Source organism: Fukomys damarensis, unplaced genomic scaffold (genome assembly GCF_012274545.1).
Source record: "Fukomys damarensis isolate Sample0158 unplaced genomic scaffold, DMR_v1.0_HiC HiC_scaffold_18, whole genome shotgun sequence".
Classification (NCBI taxonomy): Eukaryota; Metazoa; Chordata; class Mammalia; order Rodentia; family Bathyergidae; genus Fukomys; species Fukomys damarensis.
In genome coordinates, this window is record NW_022900930.1 from 2,712,653 (window position 1) to 2,732,124 (window position 19,472).

At 45.6% G+C, this 19,472-nt stretch overlaps 1 protein-coding gene across 6 annotated transcripts in view; it reads right to left on the reverse strand.

The window, feature by feature from the left end:
- Positions 1-4,907: 4,907 nt before the first annotated feature.
- Positions 4,908-19,472, reverse strand: part of Ido2 (indoleamine 2,3-dioxygenase 2) — a 43,987-nt gene continuing 29,422 nt past the window's right edge. For 4 of the 6 annotated variants that reach the window (XM_010617140.2, XM_010617142.2, XM_010617141.2 and 1 more), the window contains 3 exons: positions 13,016-13,164; positions 11,544-11,822; positions 4,995-5,199 (listed from right to left, as the gene is read on the reverse strand). In XM_010617140.2, coding sequence (XP_010615442.1) covers positions 5,066-5,199; positions 11,544-11,822; positions 13,016-13,164 — 562 coding nt within the window. In that variant the 3' untranslated portion in view covers positions 4,995-5,065. Of the gene's footprint in view, positions 5,200-11,543; positions 11,823-13,015; positions 13,165-19,472 lie in introns of all 6 variants that reach the window. The other 2 variants (XM_010617144.2, XM_010617145.2) reach the window with 2 other exon arrangements.

Genomic DNA, 19,472 nt, shown 5'->3' on the forward strand with positions numbered 1-19,472 from the left:
CCTGTTGCTTCTACTCCAGGTCTCGGGGTTCAAAACTCTTTTAACACAAATTTAAATACATTTCTGGCATGAAAATGTTTGATAGAAAGGCCCACAGAGTTATCATCCCAGGTTGCAGATCCTCTGTCTATACGTAGGCTTTTATAAGGCAGAGGGTTAAGGTGTTCTTAGCCTCACCTACATCAGACATTGGTAAAGTGTTTATGCTGCTGTCTCGGCCTCGAATGGACTCTCTCAGCTTAATTTCATCTTCCTTCACCCAAGAACCGTTAGATCCTACCTATCAAGGCACGGGGGATGCCGGCATCGCTCTCTGAGACTGAGAGCTAAGTGGAGGAGGACGGGTATAGACCAGGCGGGAGCAGGTAAACATCACCACAGTAGCAAGCAAGGGTGACAGGCAGCACATCTGGGGAGAGGGGCGGCAGGAGGAGGCTCCTAGAGCTCACACCTCAGTTGAGCCTTTAGGGATTTGTAGGAAATCATCCGGAAAACACAGAGATTATTACTTTGAACTAGAACAGGAAGAAAGAGGCCTAGAGACTATCTCAAGAATCAGCAAACTCACCTTTTCAAGGTTAAGGGTGCAAAAGTGTCAACTCCTTGGAAAGAATGCTCTGAGAGCAACGCACTAGGGACAGGTAACCTAGTGATCTGGTTCTGAACTCATCCACCATGCCCAGGGTGGGGTTCATGGTGGTTCCCACCTAGGTTGCAAAGAAAGGTCCGGGAGGCTCAGCAATGGGAGTCGGAATTCGTGCTGGGAGGCCCCAGCTGTGTGATGCCCGGAGCTGTGAAAGTGAAGCCAAGCAGCTGGAGACGCCGGAACGTGGAGCACCTGTTGGAGGAAGGGAGCAGAGCCAGATCGACAGGGAGGCTACAGAGCGGCACTGATCAAGCTGTGTGCAGCCTCACCGTCTCCCCACCACCCACCCCAGGTGCTGGACCGGGAGCTGCAGGACTCCCTGCTCCCACTGCTGAACTTCAGTCTTGCTTTGGTCCCCTTTAGGAATGGGAGCATTTATCCTGTGCTTTCTGGCCTTATGATTATACAGTTTGTTTTTTGAATTTTATGAGGCCTCACAGCCCACAACAGCCTTGAGTCTCAGAATGGAATGTTGACTTGGATCTTTTGAGCTATGCTGGAAATGTCGGGTCGATAGGGAATGAATTAGTACCTTTGTCCATTGTAATCCGGATAACCTATCACGTTGAGCCGGATGATGATCGTGTTATTGAGTTTCTTTGGAAATTAAGTATGGTTTAAAGATACGTGGTTCAGTCACACTGACTCATGCCAGTTCGTTGCATCAACCTGACTGCATTGGGAGACTTCTGGAAGGCGGTTTGCGAGGGCACACACTTCATCGGTGTGCTGAACGAGCAATGGTATGCAGAGTGCAGGTGGAGGAATGGGTTATGGGTGGGTAACACTGGGGACTCGATCTGCTCCCTGGCCCTCCTCCACTGCTCTCGAGAGGGCAGAACATTTCTTCTGACTCTTGCCCCCACCCCACTATGATGCTTCTGCCTTGGAACCGGCTGACCATGGACTGAAACTTCTGAAACTGTGAGCTAAAAGTATGGTAGGTATCTTGCCCCAGCAATGGAATGCCAACTGGTAGGCTACATTTAGCCCTTCACTCCATTAAAGGGCTGATTTGCTGTGTAGTACTGTGATTCATTGTCAATCTCTCATACAATGGAGTGAGCTTTAGATTTTCTTCTGAGGAAAGTGTTGAGTAACAGGAAGGTCACCAAGAAAATTGGAGTACATAAGAAAGATGTAACATAACCAAGATTTGCTGCATCCAACCCATACTTCTTCCTTTTGATTTTAATAGAATGTTGCCTTTTTGCTACATGCGTACCTGTTCTATTAAACACATTGACGCTCTCCCTCCTAACTAGGAATTTGACAATGATTAAGATGTAGCCAACAGAAAGTGAAGATATGTAAGGCACTTCTTAGAAGTCTCTTCAAAAGGAAAAGGTTGCTTTCCCCTCTTGTTCTTCCCACGGCCCAGAAAGCAGAGTATGAAAGCCAGAGCTTCAGTGACCTTCTTAAACCATGAGGTAAGAAGAAATCTGCACATGTCACTAGCTATAGTATAAAGCCATAACGCTATCCTAGGATATTTCAAAACACGAAAGAAAAACAAACTATCCTTGGAATTTCTTTGTTATGTAAAATACAACATTGGCTTGGTTGGAGAAATGTCACCACCCTGGGGACTGGCAGCACAAAATTTGGATCATGTACCATTCAGCTAATTCTGGCAGGCGACAGGATATTGTGCCTATACCCAGAAAATTAGCTGCCTTTTGCCAGTATACTTATAAATCTCCACATCTGGAATCCCAGCTCTGGCTTTTCAAATTCTACAGTATCTACAGTAGTATGTGTGTGTGAACGTGTGTGTATAAGAGGCCCTGGTCCTCACAATACTAGGCAAGTACTCTACCACTGAGCTGTACCCCAGACCTAGCAGCACCAGTTCTCTGAAAGAGAACAGCAATGCCCTACAACAAAACTGACGTGATTTCAGTTTGACTTTAAAAGTCCATAATTTATACTACTTGGAACTTAGCGGGACTAGAGAAGAACACAACAGTGGTCAAGCAGTATTAGAAAATATTTCCCCGAAAAGATGACAAAGCAGTATTTCCAAGACCTTTCTCTGCCATCCTTGGACCAAAATTTTCTTTCAGAGGAAGATTGAGAGAAAAGAAGTGCGTGTAACTCTTCAACATCTCTATGGCTTGGGTTTAAGAAAGCAGGCTTTCCTTCCATGCTGTTCATCTGTGTACCTCACAATCCATAGAAATTAATAACAGCACTAGTAGCAGCAGTATTTGCTCTAGGAAAACATTCATGTAACATTTTTACATGTGTTACCACCAAAACCTATAATGTCAGCATTGTTATTACCCTAAAATTGACCCTCAGTGATTTACAAATGGGTCAAATGGAGGAACTGGAATTTGTACCCAAGCAAGTGATACAGCAAAGGAGGCTGTTAGGAGTGGAGATCCATGTGAACGTCATACCCTGTTGTGATCCCTAACATCAAATTTATTTTTAGTATGTGGTTGTAGAGGGCGCACTGTGTTTAGTCTAGATCTGTTGTTGTTGGATTCATATGAGAATTTGTAATTCTGGTCGGCACCCTAACTAGTCATTGGATGTGAGTGGATAAGAAAGACGATCCATACTTAACGTTTATTTTATGGCGTTTTTCTATTTTCAAAGAAGGTGGGACTTGGTGACAATAAGCAGGCTAGGTAGCGATCACGTTGCCTTGGTCTTTGCAATGCCTCTGTGCTGCCATTCAAGACGCTCTGACGAGACGTCTGTGGGCACGTGTTCAGGGCATCTCCGGCCTCTTTTGACACTGTTTCATGCAAACCAAGTCCCTAAACTAGGGTGAGACAGGGGCAATGGAGAGAAAAAGGGTTCGTTTCAATGATAATATTTGTCTTTTGTTGTAGACAAAAGACCAGCTAATCCCTTCCAACCCAAGGCAGTCACTGGGCTTTTCCTGTTGGATGATTTTTGTGTCTTCTTTCAGTGCTCAGTGCTGTTGCTGATCTTTTCACAGTTTGTCTCAGTTAAGCGTCTCTGACAGTAAGATCCTCAGACAACACTGGTCATAGAGATGGGATGAAGAAATCCTTCCCAATTTTTTTAAAAAATCGTGTTTTTCTTTTTAATAAAAAACACAGAAATATGTTATTAGTTCAATTCACTTGTGCAAGCTTTGGGGCCCAGAGAGACCCATCTGGATTGATTTAATGTGCTTCCTTCTGGAGGCAGGACCCAGGAGACAGCTTCTTCAGGTTTTCCCAGCCCTCTGTTTCACTTCTGAAAAACAGGACAAGCCCTCAGCCCCGAGTCAGAATCCTGGTGACTCGCGCCCATTATTGCGGCTTGCTACCTCCCCCTGGTGGTCGTTGGCCAAACCTACACCCAGCGACAACGCAAGAAAAGAGCCAGGGCCCGGTCTGGGCACCGAGGGACGGGCGTGGACGTCCCAACCTACACATACCTGGATAAATCTAGAAACCATTAAGTAACAATGCTCTGTCACATTATCTTCATCGTGACAAATTAATCAAACAAACTAGCAGACTGCTTAGAATTCCAGGCCAAACGCAGAGACACAGAGGTGCTTTGTCCCTGGCCCAGCCGCTCATCGCTGTCCCTGCCCGGTGCTGCCTCCGGGGCTGCCTCCAGGGCTGTTCGCCTCCTCCTGCCCCCACGGTCACTGTGCATTCGTACCAAAGTGGAACTAAGCGCATACCCAGGGCAGAGGACCGCGCAGGCTCGGGAGGCTCCCTGACGTGATGTGTGCTAAGCATTCTAGGGTTCCAGGCGTCCAGGGCGTAGCCTCGGAGGTGGGGCGGTGAGGTGGGCTCGTCCACCGCAGTCGGGGACACGACTGGCCGGGGCAGAGCTGGGATGAAACCTGGAAAGCCCTTCATCCGCACTCCAGAGCCCATCCCAGTCCTGCATCGGAAGAGTAGAGAAAAGCCGTGGAATCTGTAAAGGCGCCCGCCCCGTAAGGTGGAAGAGTGATACTGCTTTTAGATCAAATGGATGTGGCTCGGACAGGCTCTTTCCCATCGTCACTGTCGCTGCTTTCCTTCTCTCTGACCACTGATTTGTGGTTCTCAGAACCGAATCTCCCCTTGGTTCCCCAGGTGGCACATGTCACTTACGTGCGTCACGGTCACCAGCAGCGGCAGTCTGTCCGTACCTTTGCCTGCAGATGGACCATAGCACTGCATCGAGATAGCATGAAATGAAGATTTTACATGTTGCGAAATTGTGACGATGCTTTGCGAACCATCTTGATAATTTTAAATGCATGAGGAAAACCACGTTATTTATGGAATTAGTCTATGAATTGTCACATTAATTAATTAATTAGCACGTGATAAATTTTTAAATGAAAACATTTATGCAACAGAAAGATAAAGCAGACTACAGCTTCCAATAGGTGCTTATTTTTGCATATTTTAATGATATAATAATGATGCCGTTGGTCTTTTAAAACGCTGGTTATCCCAAGGGAAGTCGCTGTGGCCCCAAGATCGCCTTCTCTTGGGAGAAGAGTACCGTCAGCCAGGGACACACGGGATCTGGGAACCCGCTGCTCTTGGTTTCTAACAGAGAACAGGTGCTGCCTCTGACACCTTTAAGAAGGAAGAGAAGTATTTATGGACAATTAAGAGATAAGTGCACAATAAAAATCGGTTTGATGTCCCTGCAGCTGCCACAGAAGCACGCAGTCCGATAGATTTGTGAATTTACAAAGGAAATGACTTTGCAAAAAAATTGTTTATTTTTTGATGATGCTTACACTCAAGAATTTAAGTTTTTAAATGTTGCTGGGGAGCAGATGCTAAACTGCAAAAATTAACTGGCAATTGCATTTCAGAGAGCAATCATATCCGACTTCTTTATTAAGTTTACTGTTAAGTGAGCGGGGAAAAGGAAGAGTATTTCTTCCATTAGCACAGCAAACAGAACATCTGTGTGCAAGAGACTGAACACCAAAGTCAGGGCTGAGATGCATTGTGTGGAAGGTATGGAAAGTTTTATACGCCAACCTGGCCTGGTGGTGCACACCTGTAACCGAAGCACACAGGAAGCTGAGGCAGGAGGATCACTGTGAGTTCACAGCCAGTGCGGCAGGACCAGGAAAAAGGAAAAAAAAAGTTTGTATTCTAGATCTTAAATTGAAAAATCTCCGGATTTTAAGAAATTCTCCTCCCTCCTTCCTCCCTCTCCTCTCTCTCTCTCTCTCTCTCCCTCCCTCTCTCTCCTGGTTTTAGTCCTGGTTTAGAGACAACAAGAAGTAGATTTCAGACTAACCCTAAGGGAGAGGAGCTCATTTTGGGTGTGTGTGAGTCTCACCTTCTTGGCTTCACACTCTGTAAGGTGAGTGGCTTTTGTGTCCCACTTCCAAGTGCGCCCAGCCAGAGTTAGGCCAGCGTCAGGGGGCGTGGTCTTTGAGCCCCACAGTTACACACTACAAGTTGCCATGCTATCTGGCTACTATTTCTTTAATGTTTGTGTGTGTGCTTGTTTTTAAAATCACCCTAGGAGTTCTCCTTGACATTACCAAATGCAGTCTCGCTGCACTTTGGCACGACCTGCAGAACACTGAGGGTCTCTTCACGCTGGTGGTGGAGAGCACGGTGGCCACAGAGGTGACAGTGGACCTGTGCACAGGTGTGGCCTTTAAGACCCTGTCTTCCCTCCACAGGTGAGGGCTCACCCTACCCTGCCAACCTCATTTTTGTTCAGAAACAATATTCCTCCAGTCTGGGTGTGTGGCTCCAGGGCAGAGTGCTTGCTCAGCAGGAACAAGGCCCTAGGCTGGGTCCTTAGCACCAGGAGGCTGACACTGACTGCCTTGTGTTGGTCAGCCTATGTCACCTTTGCGGGCCATGGCGCCCAGCACATCCTGCGTGTGTCTGTAATGGTGGGCTCTTTCTGGACAACACTAATGTTTAAACTGACTTTGAAGAAAAGAGACTGCCCTCCATCACGTGGATGGGCCTCTTGCTGGAAGAGAACAAGGACTTCCCTCTCCTGAGCAAGAAGGAGCTAGGAACTCTGCCAGCAGCCTCCAGACTTGGCCTGCACTGCCAGCTTTCTTGACTTCTCTCTGCCTGTTTCTGTCTGTTTCTCTCTTCCCTCCCATCTCTCTACTCTTTCCATTTTCTGCAAAACTGACTCATAGAAGCTCAAATGAGGTAATCTCAAGAGAGCATAAATTCGATGAACCTTACCATCAAGCACAAAAGTAGTACCTCTTCTGTATAGTTAGACTAAACTTTTGTAATCAAAATGCAACCTCACTCAGGTGTGAAAAAAACATGCATTTTGTCCCCTTGCCTCCATTGAGGCCCTGGCAATAAGTATCTTGAAGGACATCATTTTCCTGGAAGCAAGAACGTGCACACCTCCCTTCCAGACCCTCCCGTCTGGGCGTCACTGTGTCTCTTACGTCCTGAGAAGCTGTGATGTGTTGGAGACTACAGTTTCTCTTGGTTACATCTGGATGCATGTGTCATCCCATGGCAGCATCTTCCACACCCTCGATGAGTGTCCATCCTGGAGTCACTCAAATCCATCCGTGTCACAAATGCGTGCTTGTTTCACTTTGCGCAGAAACCCAGCAGCGCAGCTATGGTCCCCACACGTTCCAGTGTGACTGCAGAGACTTAGAGATGTCGCACAGCAGAACAGCTCCCACTGTGGGGAACTCATTCGTGGGAGACGCAGCACTGCCCTGAGGTCCCCCGTCACCTCCTCCGGCTCATGCTGCTCCCTCACATGTAACACAGCATTTCTACTCTTGGTCATTTGTCACTGATACGCATACCCTTTGTCTCTAAAATTCTTGACGAAATAATGTGCTTTTCTATACCCGAAGATTTGCTTTCATCCCTGTACCCTAGGCTGAAAATGGAACCCTGCCCCTAGCAATCATCGTCGGTACAGAAACTAGGTTCATTGGTTCATTGCTACTTGTTAACGGAGACAGTAAGGACTTTTATTTGTATTTGTTGCATCCTTTACAAAAGGCTTAATGGCAACAAACAAAACATTATCTGTTCATTTTGAAAGATGGAACTTTTATAATCCTCTTCCCACTGTTTAATCTGGCTCTCCATGCATTCAACATTGACTGAAAACTTGGGGTCCAACCCTGTGGTCTGTGAGGGGGCTGGATCCATGGAAAGGACACCGGTAAAGCTGGCTCTTGGTTAGTTCTGTCACTCCGAGGGATGGACAGCAGCACCCTGTCCAGGCCTCGCTAAGGCTGGGGATGGAAGAGACTGAGATGTTTTCCTTTACATTCCCAGGAAGACTTCCTTCTCACTGTCCCTGGGTGCACCTTCAGGACTTCGAGAAAAGCCTCGATTCTGTTTCATGTTGTGGCTTGTTTTGGACTCACATTATCCCTTTTCTTCACTGTGCATGAGGAAGCCAACACCCACTTCCAATCACTCTGCTGTCTGGTAGGAAGACGTCAGGACAAAGCCAAGCAAATGCTAGCACTGTAATCACCAGTTGGTCATCCCAACATGCAAGGATGGCCCCATCTTAGACTTCGGATTCTATAGTGATGTGAAAGCAATATTCCTCCGTGGAAACTAGGCCTTGCATTCCGAGTTTTGACTGCAGTCAGCAGCACAGAACAGGATCCTCTCGCAGCACTAGGCAGAGCCCCAAGACCACCAGGCTCACAGAAGGCTGCCTGCAGTGGCTGGTGCTGCTGGCGTGTGATGTTTAATAGGTTGGGTACAGCAAATGTATTTCCTACTTGTGATAGATTTATTGGGCTCCAAACAGTAATTATGAAGTGTCTGTGGTTAAACAATGTGTCTGCCAGTGTAAAATCTGCCAGTGCTGGAATACAAACAGCTATTGCAACTCCTGGAGCCCATGATTTTTCTGACTCTCTAGCATCCTCACGTGACAAAGGGTGACTTTGGGGCTCTGCAGACTGTGGTTCCAGTGTCTAAAGGATGCAGTCTTTTCTTCCCAACTGCCGTCTGTACCATGCTCTGAGCCCTGTTTCACAGCCAAGGAAAATTTCATTGATTTTTTTTCCCCTTTGCTATAGGTACTACCCCTTTCTTTCTCTATATCCACCCAGAAACCCATCTTATCAACTTGCTTTTATAAGAAATTGGAAACAGGACTGGTGGCCTTCTGAAACTGATTAAAGGTTACATTGTTTAGAACAAGGGGAAGCTGGAATTTAAGCCCAGGTCTTCCTCTAAAGGGCTCATTCTGTTGTCTGCAGGAAACACCAAGGAAGAGTAAAGCTCTGAATCACTAACCCATGTGACTAACTCTCTCCAGCCCCTCTTTCCCCAAGCCACACATGGCCATGTGGAGTGTGCTGATCTCAGAGCAGGTCAAAAAGAAATAGAATGCTGTCCTCATATTTTGAACTTCAAGGTAGATTTTCATGTGGAGTGGGCTGATCCCAGAGCAAATCAAAGGGAAATAAAATACTGTCCTCATACTTTGAACTTCAAGGTAGAGTTCTCAAGCTCGAGACAGAAACAGTATATGGGAAGAAAAGGCTTTTCGAATTATGACAGCCAGTCTTTGGAGCTGATGCTCGGGAGAGAGCACTATTGGACCCAGAGTTTCCCTCAGCACCCGGACTACACAAAGTTCTCTGTCACAGGGTAACAGACACAGAGGGGAGCGTTGGCAAGTTTCTCTGGTCACACCCTGCCTTCCCCATCTTCACTGGACCAAGCACTGCAGATAGGAGAAGGTGGGGCCCTCCAGCAACTTAATACAAAACCTGACTCAGGTGCTCCTACCCCAAAAGCCTCAAGAGTGGACAAGGTCCAGAATTGTCTGGCCAGTGCTAGAGAATGGAGCCAAGTCCATAGGCACATTGGACAGTGGACTCTCAAGTTATGACTGGCCTGATATAAGAACGGTTTGGGTTATGACCAGAATTTTAGTTTTAACTTACAGTCTTCAGTCACCACCCAAATGCCAACCGCTTGTGCTTTCAGATGGTCTCAGATACAGATTTAATCCTTAAAGAGTTCTTGAAGGAACATAACAGCATCCTTTCCTCTGTGTGTTTATTGAGAAAACCTGGGCAAATGTTTCTCTAAGGACACTGAGATCTACCTCTATATAGGAGAGAGACTTTGAAGGCTGTGTAGAGGAGCCTGACCCTTCAGTTGACCAACTGGAGTTACAACCAGTCCTTGAGAACAAATCGAGGCCAGGCCCTTGAGTAAGTCAGCCCAGAAGACAGCTATGGCCTGAGGCTCATGCACTGAAGGCCAAGCTTCAGAAACAGGAGGACTGACTATACCCACGTGCTTCTCCTAGGTGACCAAGACCTTAACCTGTCCCTCTGGGAAAGGTCCCTAACCCACCCCTTCCCAGAAACCCTGTTCATTCCAGGCACACTTGCTATGTGACCTGCTTCCCCATTTGATCTCTATTTAATCAATATTACCTAAATGACTATACTTGTAATCTTTTTATACCTCGTACCTACCTTATGATTTCCCGCCAGATCAATATTAGACTGTACTTGTAATCTTACTAAGTAACTATAGTTTCGTCCCACCTTGAACATGCCTTACTTTGTCTTGGCTTTGCTCAATAAAACACCTGTAAGAAACAGAGCAGGCTGGCAGCCCACTTTCCTGTCCCCGTTCTGTCTTAGACGGAAACTATCCTTATCTCGATAAATTCTTCCTACTCTTAACCTCCGCTGTTCCTAGAATTCATTCCTCAGGTTTAGAGAACGTGAACTCTGTGCTTCGGACATCTAGTAGGTTGGGAGTTACAATATTTCCCTTATATGATTTGGAGCTCCATAGATCACATGCCCTATATCAGCTGGGGCCAGTGCTGAGCAGATATCCTGAGCTAGTGTCACAGTCTCCAAATATGCTGAAGGGGAAGCCAGTGGTTTTCTACTCGTATAATAGGATTTTGAGGCTTGAAGAATCTGAGAGGTCTTTTATCCTGGACAAGACACACCACCAGATCCACTTCACAGAGTTTCCACGGGGAGGGGACTCCAAGAGGAGGGGACCCCCATAACCGTGTGTATGTCCCCTGTGCCACCTCCTGGACGTTAGCTACAACCCCAGGTCTGCTCTGTGCACAAAGGGCGGGGGGTCTGAAATTAATGTCGCTTACTATAAATTAGCAAGATTAAAGTCTGGTTTTCTTACTATTGGTGGAATGAGATTTTGAGATAGAAAACCAAGATGATAAAAAGTCACATTTATTTGCACCCTTAACCATGTGAATTTACTGTATATTCCTACTTGGCTCATTTACGTTCAAGGGGTCAATTAATTCATTTAACAAGTACAGACCTTCAGTGTACGGAGAACAAAGCATTCTTCTAAAAATAAAGAAGGGAATTAAAATAGAATGAGCAAAACTATGTAACACATGGGAAAGTCTCCTGGGTCCCTGTATCATAACTATTCATTTTCTCACTGTGACTTCCAAGTTTTTCTTGTCGATATGCTCTTCTCTGCACATCTCCATAGTGCACCCCCACTTCCTGCCACCAAATTCAGTACTTGCGGGGAAACAGAGCTGGGCTGGAGTTGAAGAGAGCCCTGTTTAATCCTTGAGCAACTTGGTAAAGTGACTCTGTCCTTCAAAAACATCAACAGGGTAATCTGTCCATGGTCGGTTTTTTTTAGTTTTTACAGTTTAGATCGTTTTCTCTTACCTGGAACAGGGAATGGGCTTCAGCTACTTTGCAGTGTTCTGAACAGGGAGGTATCCACCACTGTCGGCTGCCTCGAAGCGATGGGGTAGGACACACACAGGCTCTGGTCTCAGGACCACAGTTCTGACCCTGACCCTCCTTTTCCCAGTCATCGCCCCGCCTGGGGGCTCTGCTCTGCTGGGGAGAAGGTGACCCCTTGGCCCCTGGGGTGGAGGATGGCCTCACGGGTCTGATCCCTGACACTCTTCAAAAAGCTCAGAACCATAGACCCACCAGTGCCTCTGTTTTCCAAAGCCCGGGGGCCTCCTGGGAGATGGCTTGGGCCCCTGCTCCTGGCTCTGGCTGCAGCTGTGATGAGGTACTTGGTCACCATGGTGATGTGGTAACTACGCAGCTCCACCAGGGCCTCCAGACACAGGTTATAAGCTTGCAGACAGCGGGCGTGGCCAGGGGCCCGGACGTGGTCCCTCAGCGAAGGACCTGAGTGGATTTCCTCTATGAAGGCCTTATGTGAGGGAGGCATGTAGTCCCTCATTCTGTACAGAAAGTCAGCTGAAAGAGACCGACCATGGGAACATCTTAGATACGCCCAGAACACAGCAGAGCCTGCCTGCTCTCCGGACACCAGAAACTGTGGGTGGGGCCCTAACTCGATCGATTGCTTGGCTCTCTGGCTTGTAGACATCAAACACTTAAATGTGTATCTCTGACTGTAGACAGGAGATAGGAAACAGAAAAACAAGTCAGCACACCTGTAAGCACACCTCAACTGAGTCAAAATAAGCTCTATCATACCCAGTTTCTAGCTACTACGAAAGTTAACTAGAAGTGTAGGATACAGACTCTTAAACTGATATTAGCTAAATACTCTGAAGAATTTTGTTTCATAAGTGCTTTTCTGTTTTCCTGAAGGAAATGCTAAGTAAGAAAAAATATATAGACAGAACGATAAAGAATGAGTTAAGAATAACTTAACTTGAAGCTAAATTGTTTGAAAATCAAGTAAAACCCTTGCCTGGCATGAGCAACAACATAGGTTCAATCCTCAGCACTGAAAAAATAAAATAAAATCAATGGATACTTTAGGTGATTAATTCCATATTGAATATATGTAGCAAATCAATGAATAATATCTCCAAACGCTAAAAGCCATGAAAAATTATCACAGGTCTCAAGAACTTTTATGAGTGAGACTAGACTCCATGTTACTAAGTTCTAGTTATTTTTTTCTAACCCAAGTTGAAAACTTTATAGTAAGAAGTTCCCTTTTGCAACTGTTAAGCATGTAGCTTGATGCTGGCATGGAAGGAAATGAGTGATTTCAAGACTGAAATGATAGTCCCCCCACTTCCTGTTCAGACCGAGTTAGCCGGAAACTGCCATTTCAGGGGACGGGTTCAGACCCTTAACAGGCCATGAAATAAGATAGCTTAAAAAGCTAGCTCTCTCCTCCCTTTCAGAAATAGAAAGCGATCGCTTAAGGATCCAAACCAAAATTACAAAGAACAGCTGGAATCATAGCAATGTTTGAAGATTTTGAAATGAAACCCAAGATCCTGCTGAGATGTGATACTCCAATATTAATTGATTTGACAAAATAACAGATGGCAGGCAGCTTTGTGGTTAATCTGGGAAACTATAGACTTCATGACATTTTAATTTATACTTGGCTTCATCGAGTGGATAAGAACACCTCTGTTTTCCCTCACTTAACTCTCCAGAAAGAAAAAGCATTTCTGGCTCACCGCTTTCCTCACTATGCCGAACGCCCAGGAACGCGTCAAAGGCATGAAACACTGTGCTCTGAGCAGCGCTCCCTCCAGCGTACTTGAGGGGCTCGGTGGAGGCCCCCTCATATACCAGGCCCCCGGGCATCACTGGGTTACCGCTCCACCTGTGCGGGAACAGAGGCCAGAGGGAAGAAGCAGGCGTTAGGAGTAATGATGTGATTTCCCATGTGGAAACAAGGAGGGGACCCACATCTCAGGACAAAGGATTGGATATGTTTGTAAGGTGAGAACAGAAACATCGCCTCGACGTCACCGTCACAACAGGCCATAAAACTGCAGTCTTCCTCTCCCCCATGTAAAGGTTCTTCCAGAAAAACAAAGGCTATTTAGCGAGGAATCTTGGACATATTTATCGAGAAAGCTGAGTTATGATCAGTGCTGATCAGCAAAACAATTTAGTGGCCCTGGAAAATTCTTCAGTTCCTCTGCTAAGTTCAATCTCAATGATTTCATGTTTGCAACTCTACAAATAGTGTCACCAGTACACACACACACAGTTCTTTGCTTGCCCCAGAACGATTACGGTTAGGAGTTGCTGGGTGACGCTCTCAGACCTAGATATTACCTGCTGTCCTGAGAACGCTTTCCTCACATGCTCTGCTATCACAGCTGCTGATAACTAGGGGCGCAGCGAGGAGAGCACAGCCCTGCCCTGCAGCCTACCAGAGGCCCAAGTCAGAGTCGCAGTGCAGGACCAGGCCTGGGCGAGGTAGCCTTTCCTCCCCTGCACCTCGCTCTCCTCTCTTGTTTTCTCTGCGTCCCCTCTCCCTGCCTCCTTGCGTCTCAGTCTTTCCCGACATCTAGTTGTCAGAGTCCTGGGTAGTTGCGAGTGTGCGTGGAGATTCCACAGGACTGGCAGGAATTAACAAGAGTCTGTTGCATTTGTGCTGCAAGCTTTCCCGCTCGTAAAGCACCTTTCTGGTCATTTTCCCATTGGACCTTCTGTGAGTGGAGCACTGCAGATATTTTCTAACCTCATTTTATAGGTGAAGAAACAAAGACTCAAAAGAATGAAGTTTCCAGGATCACATTATTAAAGAGCGACGGAACCAGAACTTGAACTCCACACTTGTAACCCTCTATTTTCCAATTTCGTTTCCCTAAGAACCCCATTGTATAAATTTCTATTTTTACTAGGAAAAGGAATCCTTTTTTTCCTATTGCTAAGAATAAGCTACCTTCCTTATATGGACAGTTAACCTTACAGATTTATTTGTACATGGACTTTTTTGCCTCCTCCCTATAATTCTAAAAGTCACTTTGTTCAAGAGCAAGGTCATACCACACATACAGCCTGTCCTATTAGGACAGAGGACTCTATTCTAGGGAGCTGTCAAATTTAACCTTAACTTTGCCATTTGTTAACTATGTACCTTAGCTGAATCAACATTTCTGTGCCCGTTTCCCCGTCTGAGTAATATTAGTATCTAGTTTTCCATAGCTAGTATTAGTATTAGGTCATCATGCAAACTGATTAAAATAATACTTGTCCAGTGCCTGGAAGGTTGTGAGCCTTACAGAACCATCAGACATTCTTGTGGTATTATTCACAGTGAGATGGGATCTTTGCTTTCGCACTCACTGTTTGGTAACTGTGTACAAATCCCACTGGTCCCCGTTCCTCCAGTGTTTATCAGCTTCCTGTAATTGTTAGGAGAATTAAACAGAAAGTTCTTATCACTTCTCAAATGCCAGGACCTTGGTCTAACAACTGCTGAGCAACATTTTATGGGGAAGAAATGAAGCCACGGCTGCAACGTGCTCACTTGTGAACGAGCCCAACACACAGGCACCCTTGCCTGGGTGATTCTCGGTGATCTGAGGATGCTCTAGGATCATTTTGATCTCTTTCACTACTTCCTTCCCAGTGTGGGCCACTGCTGAATGTTGGACTCTCCCAGGTCAATCGTGGACTCCTCACTACTCTGATTTCCCAAGTCTCTTAAGAAACACTAACACTATTGTATTTACAGATTTACACCAAATTTACACGTAGAACTGTACTTCTCCCCTACACCTTCAACTCAGCCATCCAAGCACCCATTTGGCAGACTTATAGAGTGGATATTCCCCAAACGGACTCGTCAAACTCCTCTCCCCTCAAAAACATGTTTCTTCTGGGATCTTCCCACCTGAATAAATCACAAACTGAATTCTTTCAGTGCATCGGGCCAAAAAACCTTGGCCATTTTGAGTGATCTCTTTATCTTCAATTCCATGTGTGACCCAAATAGCAAATTCAGTCAACATTAACATGTATCTCTAGCCAGGGACTTAGCTCAGTGGTTCCACTGTCTGCCTTGCAAATGCAAGGACCCGAATTCGATCCCCAATACAAAAACAAACAAGTATCTCTGTCTCTGCCTTCCTATCTTGCAGGGCAGAATATGACCGTTTCTCAATACCACTGCCACTCTCGTTCCAGCCACCGACATGAATGACGACAGTGGCTTCTCAAACCCTTTCCTCTTTCCCACCCGTGTCCTCAAATAGTCTATTTTCTACTCCACAAATACAGTGATGATTTGAAACTAAAGACAGATCCTGTCCTTATTTTTCTCGTCACTTTACATGTTGTCCCTCTGAAGGAGTCAAATACATCAGTGCAAGATCCGGTCTTCACCTCGAGTCTTCCCTTCTCCACAACCCCCCGGCCCCGGTGCAACCTCGCAGCTCTGCCCTCGGGATAAGCGTGCTCCCAGCCAAGGACATCGCCACTGCCTTTCCTTGTGCTTGGGACGGGAATCTAGGTGACTGACTCTTGGTTCCTCCAGTATCCGCTCACATGTCACATTGTGGCAGTGCCAGAAAACAAGGAATACTGAAAAATGTCCACCACTGCACCTCACACCCCCTCCCTAATGCCCTTATCCTGGTTTACATGTTCCCATATCGCCTGTTGTTATAATACATATTGTATGATGCCATTTTATTAAACCTGTTTATTTATTCATCATCTGCTCCTCATTTCTGAGTCATAAACTCCACAGACCAAACTGTTTCATTTCACTGCTCCATTCCCTGAACAACCACTGCGCCTGGCACACAGTAAGCACTCACTAAATATTTGATGAATGGATGAAGGATAAAAAGCATTCGATAAGTCTGCACAGTATACCTGGAATATTAAACACAAATGTACTTCCTGAAAGGGGCTGGCAGGCATCTCAAATTGCCAAGATCCATTAACTCGTCTCCTTTTAGTGCCACAAACAGGAGAGACCGTGTTGGACCACCCTGCAGGTGACAGGAAACACTCTCATGGAAGTCCAAAAAAGTAAAAGTGCATCTACTTCCAAAATCTCTCTTCTCCAGCTAGCCTGAGACAAGTCTGTGGAGGGGAAGTTGGATTCCTCTGAGTGGCCCCAGAATTACTCCCAGGCACTCACAGGCTGAAAGCACTGCTCATAACAGACAGGAACTGCTCTCCTTTTGAATCTCTGTGGTCAAGGTTACTTTCAGACATTTTTCTTGGTGTAATTCAAGAAATTCCATGAAAAGGAGAAGTTTAAACAGAAAAAAAGTATGAGATGACATGGGGGCTGATAACTTTTCTAAAAATCTGATGTGAGTACAGATGAAAAGAATGTTTCATTTATAGATAAAAATCTCTCAACTCTCCTACATCAAATGTATTTAAAGAAGCTATACAAAAAGTTAATAAGCACAGGACAACTCATGGACAAAAGAGCCAGTGTGCATTTTTTCAAGAAGACCCTATCGGGAATTCTCAACCATCCAGAGTTTTTGACCATTTATATTTATCAACACATTTAGGATTCAGTACTGGCCACTTAGCAGTAGAGGACTATTTTAAGGATTTGAAATGAGGCGGGCATTTATGTAGATTACAGATAAAATGCATCACTGACCCTGAACTTATTTTGATGAAAGCAAAGTTGCTGCTGGTATGCATTGAATCATGAGGATTTCAGAATATGTAGTTCATCCTTATCAGATACCTTTGACATAAAAACGTAGTAGAATTAATTTATGTCCTTGAAAGGCATTGCGGTGGGCAAAATTCTAAAAATGGTTCCCCAAGATTCCTACCCTAATTCCTGGGGTGGTTAGTAGCACGAGCTGACACTGTCAGTGTGATATAAGGCAAGGGAAAACGGACTTCACAGGTGAAATTAAGGTCACAGATCAGTTGACCTTAATGTAGGGAGTTGCAGTGCATTATTTAGGTGAGCCGAATCTCATCACACAGGACCTATGAAAGCAGAGGGCTTTTGCTGGCAAGCAGAAGAAGGAAGTCAAGAAGATTCAAAGTGCTAGGAGGCTTCACGGTGCCATTGTTGAGATGGAGTGAGGCACATCAGAGGTACAGGATGCCTCTAGAAGCTGAGATGAGAGCAGATCCTGCCTGATGGTCTGCAAGGAAACGGAAGCATCAGTTTCAGGACCAAACATTGGATTCTGGCAGTGAGCTCAATGAGTTTGGAAGCAAATCTCTGTCCAGATCCTCAGTGAGAAGCCCAGCCCAAAACATAGCCTTCTGAGATCCTACGCAGAGAACTCTAGAACTGAGACGTTAGCCTGGAATTCAGACCAGCCGAGCTGGGAGATAAGAAACACACATTGTTTAAAGCCACTAGGTCTGTGGTAATTGTTATGCAACCATGGAAAACAAATTCATATTTTGAGACCAGAATGGAACACAAAGGGATTTTCCAGGATTACGTGCTTCCTAAATCCTAGTCAATTTCTGTATTTAGTGTAAATTTCCTGCATGGGCCAATAAACTTTAAAAAAAAAAAAAAAGTCTTTGTTTTTCTTATACCTAATCCCGCCAAAGGCATACAAGGGAAAGCCTAAATTCTGAGACACTCTCTTCTCTGTTGTGCACACTTCCCACCTGTGATGGTCTCCTTCCTATCACTGTAAAAATTACCAGAGATAATCAGCTTATGGGAATAAATGGTCAGTTTTGGCTCATAGCTGCAGAAGTTTCAGCCCCTAATCTCAAGAAAGTGACTTTTTTTTGTGGTGGAACAGATGCTCACCTCAAGGAAGCCAGGAAGCAAAGCAAAAAGGAGGGGAAGAGGTGCTATATTCCCTTGGAGGGTACCTCCCTAATAACCACACTTCCTCTCACACGCCCTAGCTCTTAAGGTTCCCCCACCTTCCAAAGGTTCCTCCACCTCCCAACAGCCCCACAGGCCGGTAACCAAGCCTTAAGATGTCTTTTGGGGGACCTTCTTCATTTGCAAGCCACAACATCCCTCGTCTTGTTTTCTTTTTCTTACATAAGTCACATTCTCATTACTCACAGGTTACTCAGGAAACCTTCCTGCTTTCACTCTCTGAACCCTACCCTGAAGGTTCCCTGCCCCAACTGAGCTCCATTTAAAGATCTACCTAATCCAGAGAGAATATTTTGCGTGTGTTTCTACTTCATTTTTACAGCAGCGTCATATATCAGCAGCAGATTTCAGCATTTCCTGAGCATCTTGCTGTCTCTAGGCACCAGGTCAGGCCCCTCCCAATGGTGTTTCTTCAGGTGTCTCCTAGTCACCAGCACATCATATTAGATCATACCTACGTCACACTGTCCGCTCACTGCCTGAAATTTTCCCTGCCATTTAAACACTATTTTATACAATCACTTAATCTTTCTCAGTTAATGTCAATAGAAAGGCAATATGATTTAAAAATATCAAGATATTACTGACTCATGTGTTTTGGACAAGAAATGTGTCTTCTAGAGGTATAGTAAAATTTTCTATCTAGAATTTTTAGTTATGGGATAGGAGAACAGTACCCCAGAAATATTTAAAAATTGTCTGCGGTAGTGATGTAGTTTGTCCTGGATACCACACCAAAATTCCAGAGACCAGGTGTTTTCTGAGTAATAGAAATTCTCTCCCCACAGTTCTGGGACCCAGAAGTCCAAGACCAAGGCATTAGCAGGTTGAGTGTGGTGAGGACCCAGCAGCTGCTGATGGATAGCTCCTCCGGTGCTGTGTCCTCGTGGGAACAACGGGTAGAAGGCGAAACAGGCAAAAAGAAGACCAAATTTTTTCTCTTCCGCACTTTTTTTCAGTCCTGGAGATCAGATCCAGGACCTCACACTTGCTAGGAAAGCGTTGTGCTTTTGAGTCACATCCCCAGCCCTCTCAGGCCTTCTATAAGCACAGTGAAATCATGACATAATCACTTCTCAAAGCCCCATCTTCTAACAGGAGCAGCTCAGTGATTCCATTCCAGCCTCTGATTTGGGAGGGACAATGCATTCAAACCATAGCAAGTGGCTCATCGGGAATTCTGAAAGAATATATCTACACTGCCCTTCGCCCTCCACTGGCCTAAATAACAAGGGAAGAGAATGGACACGGGTGCCAGAGCTCCGTGGGTGGCATAGTGGCCTGTCACCAAAGTGGGAGTCTAATAACCCTGAGTACAAGCG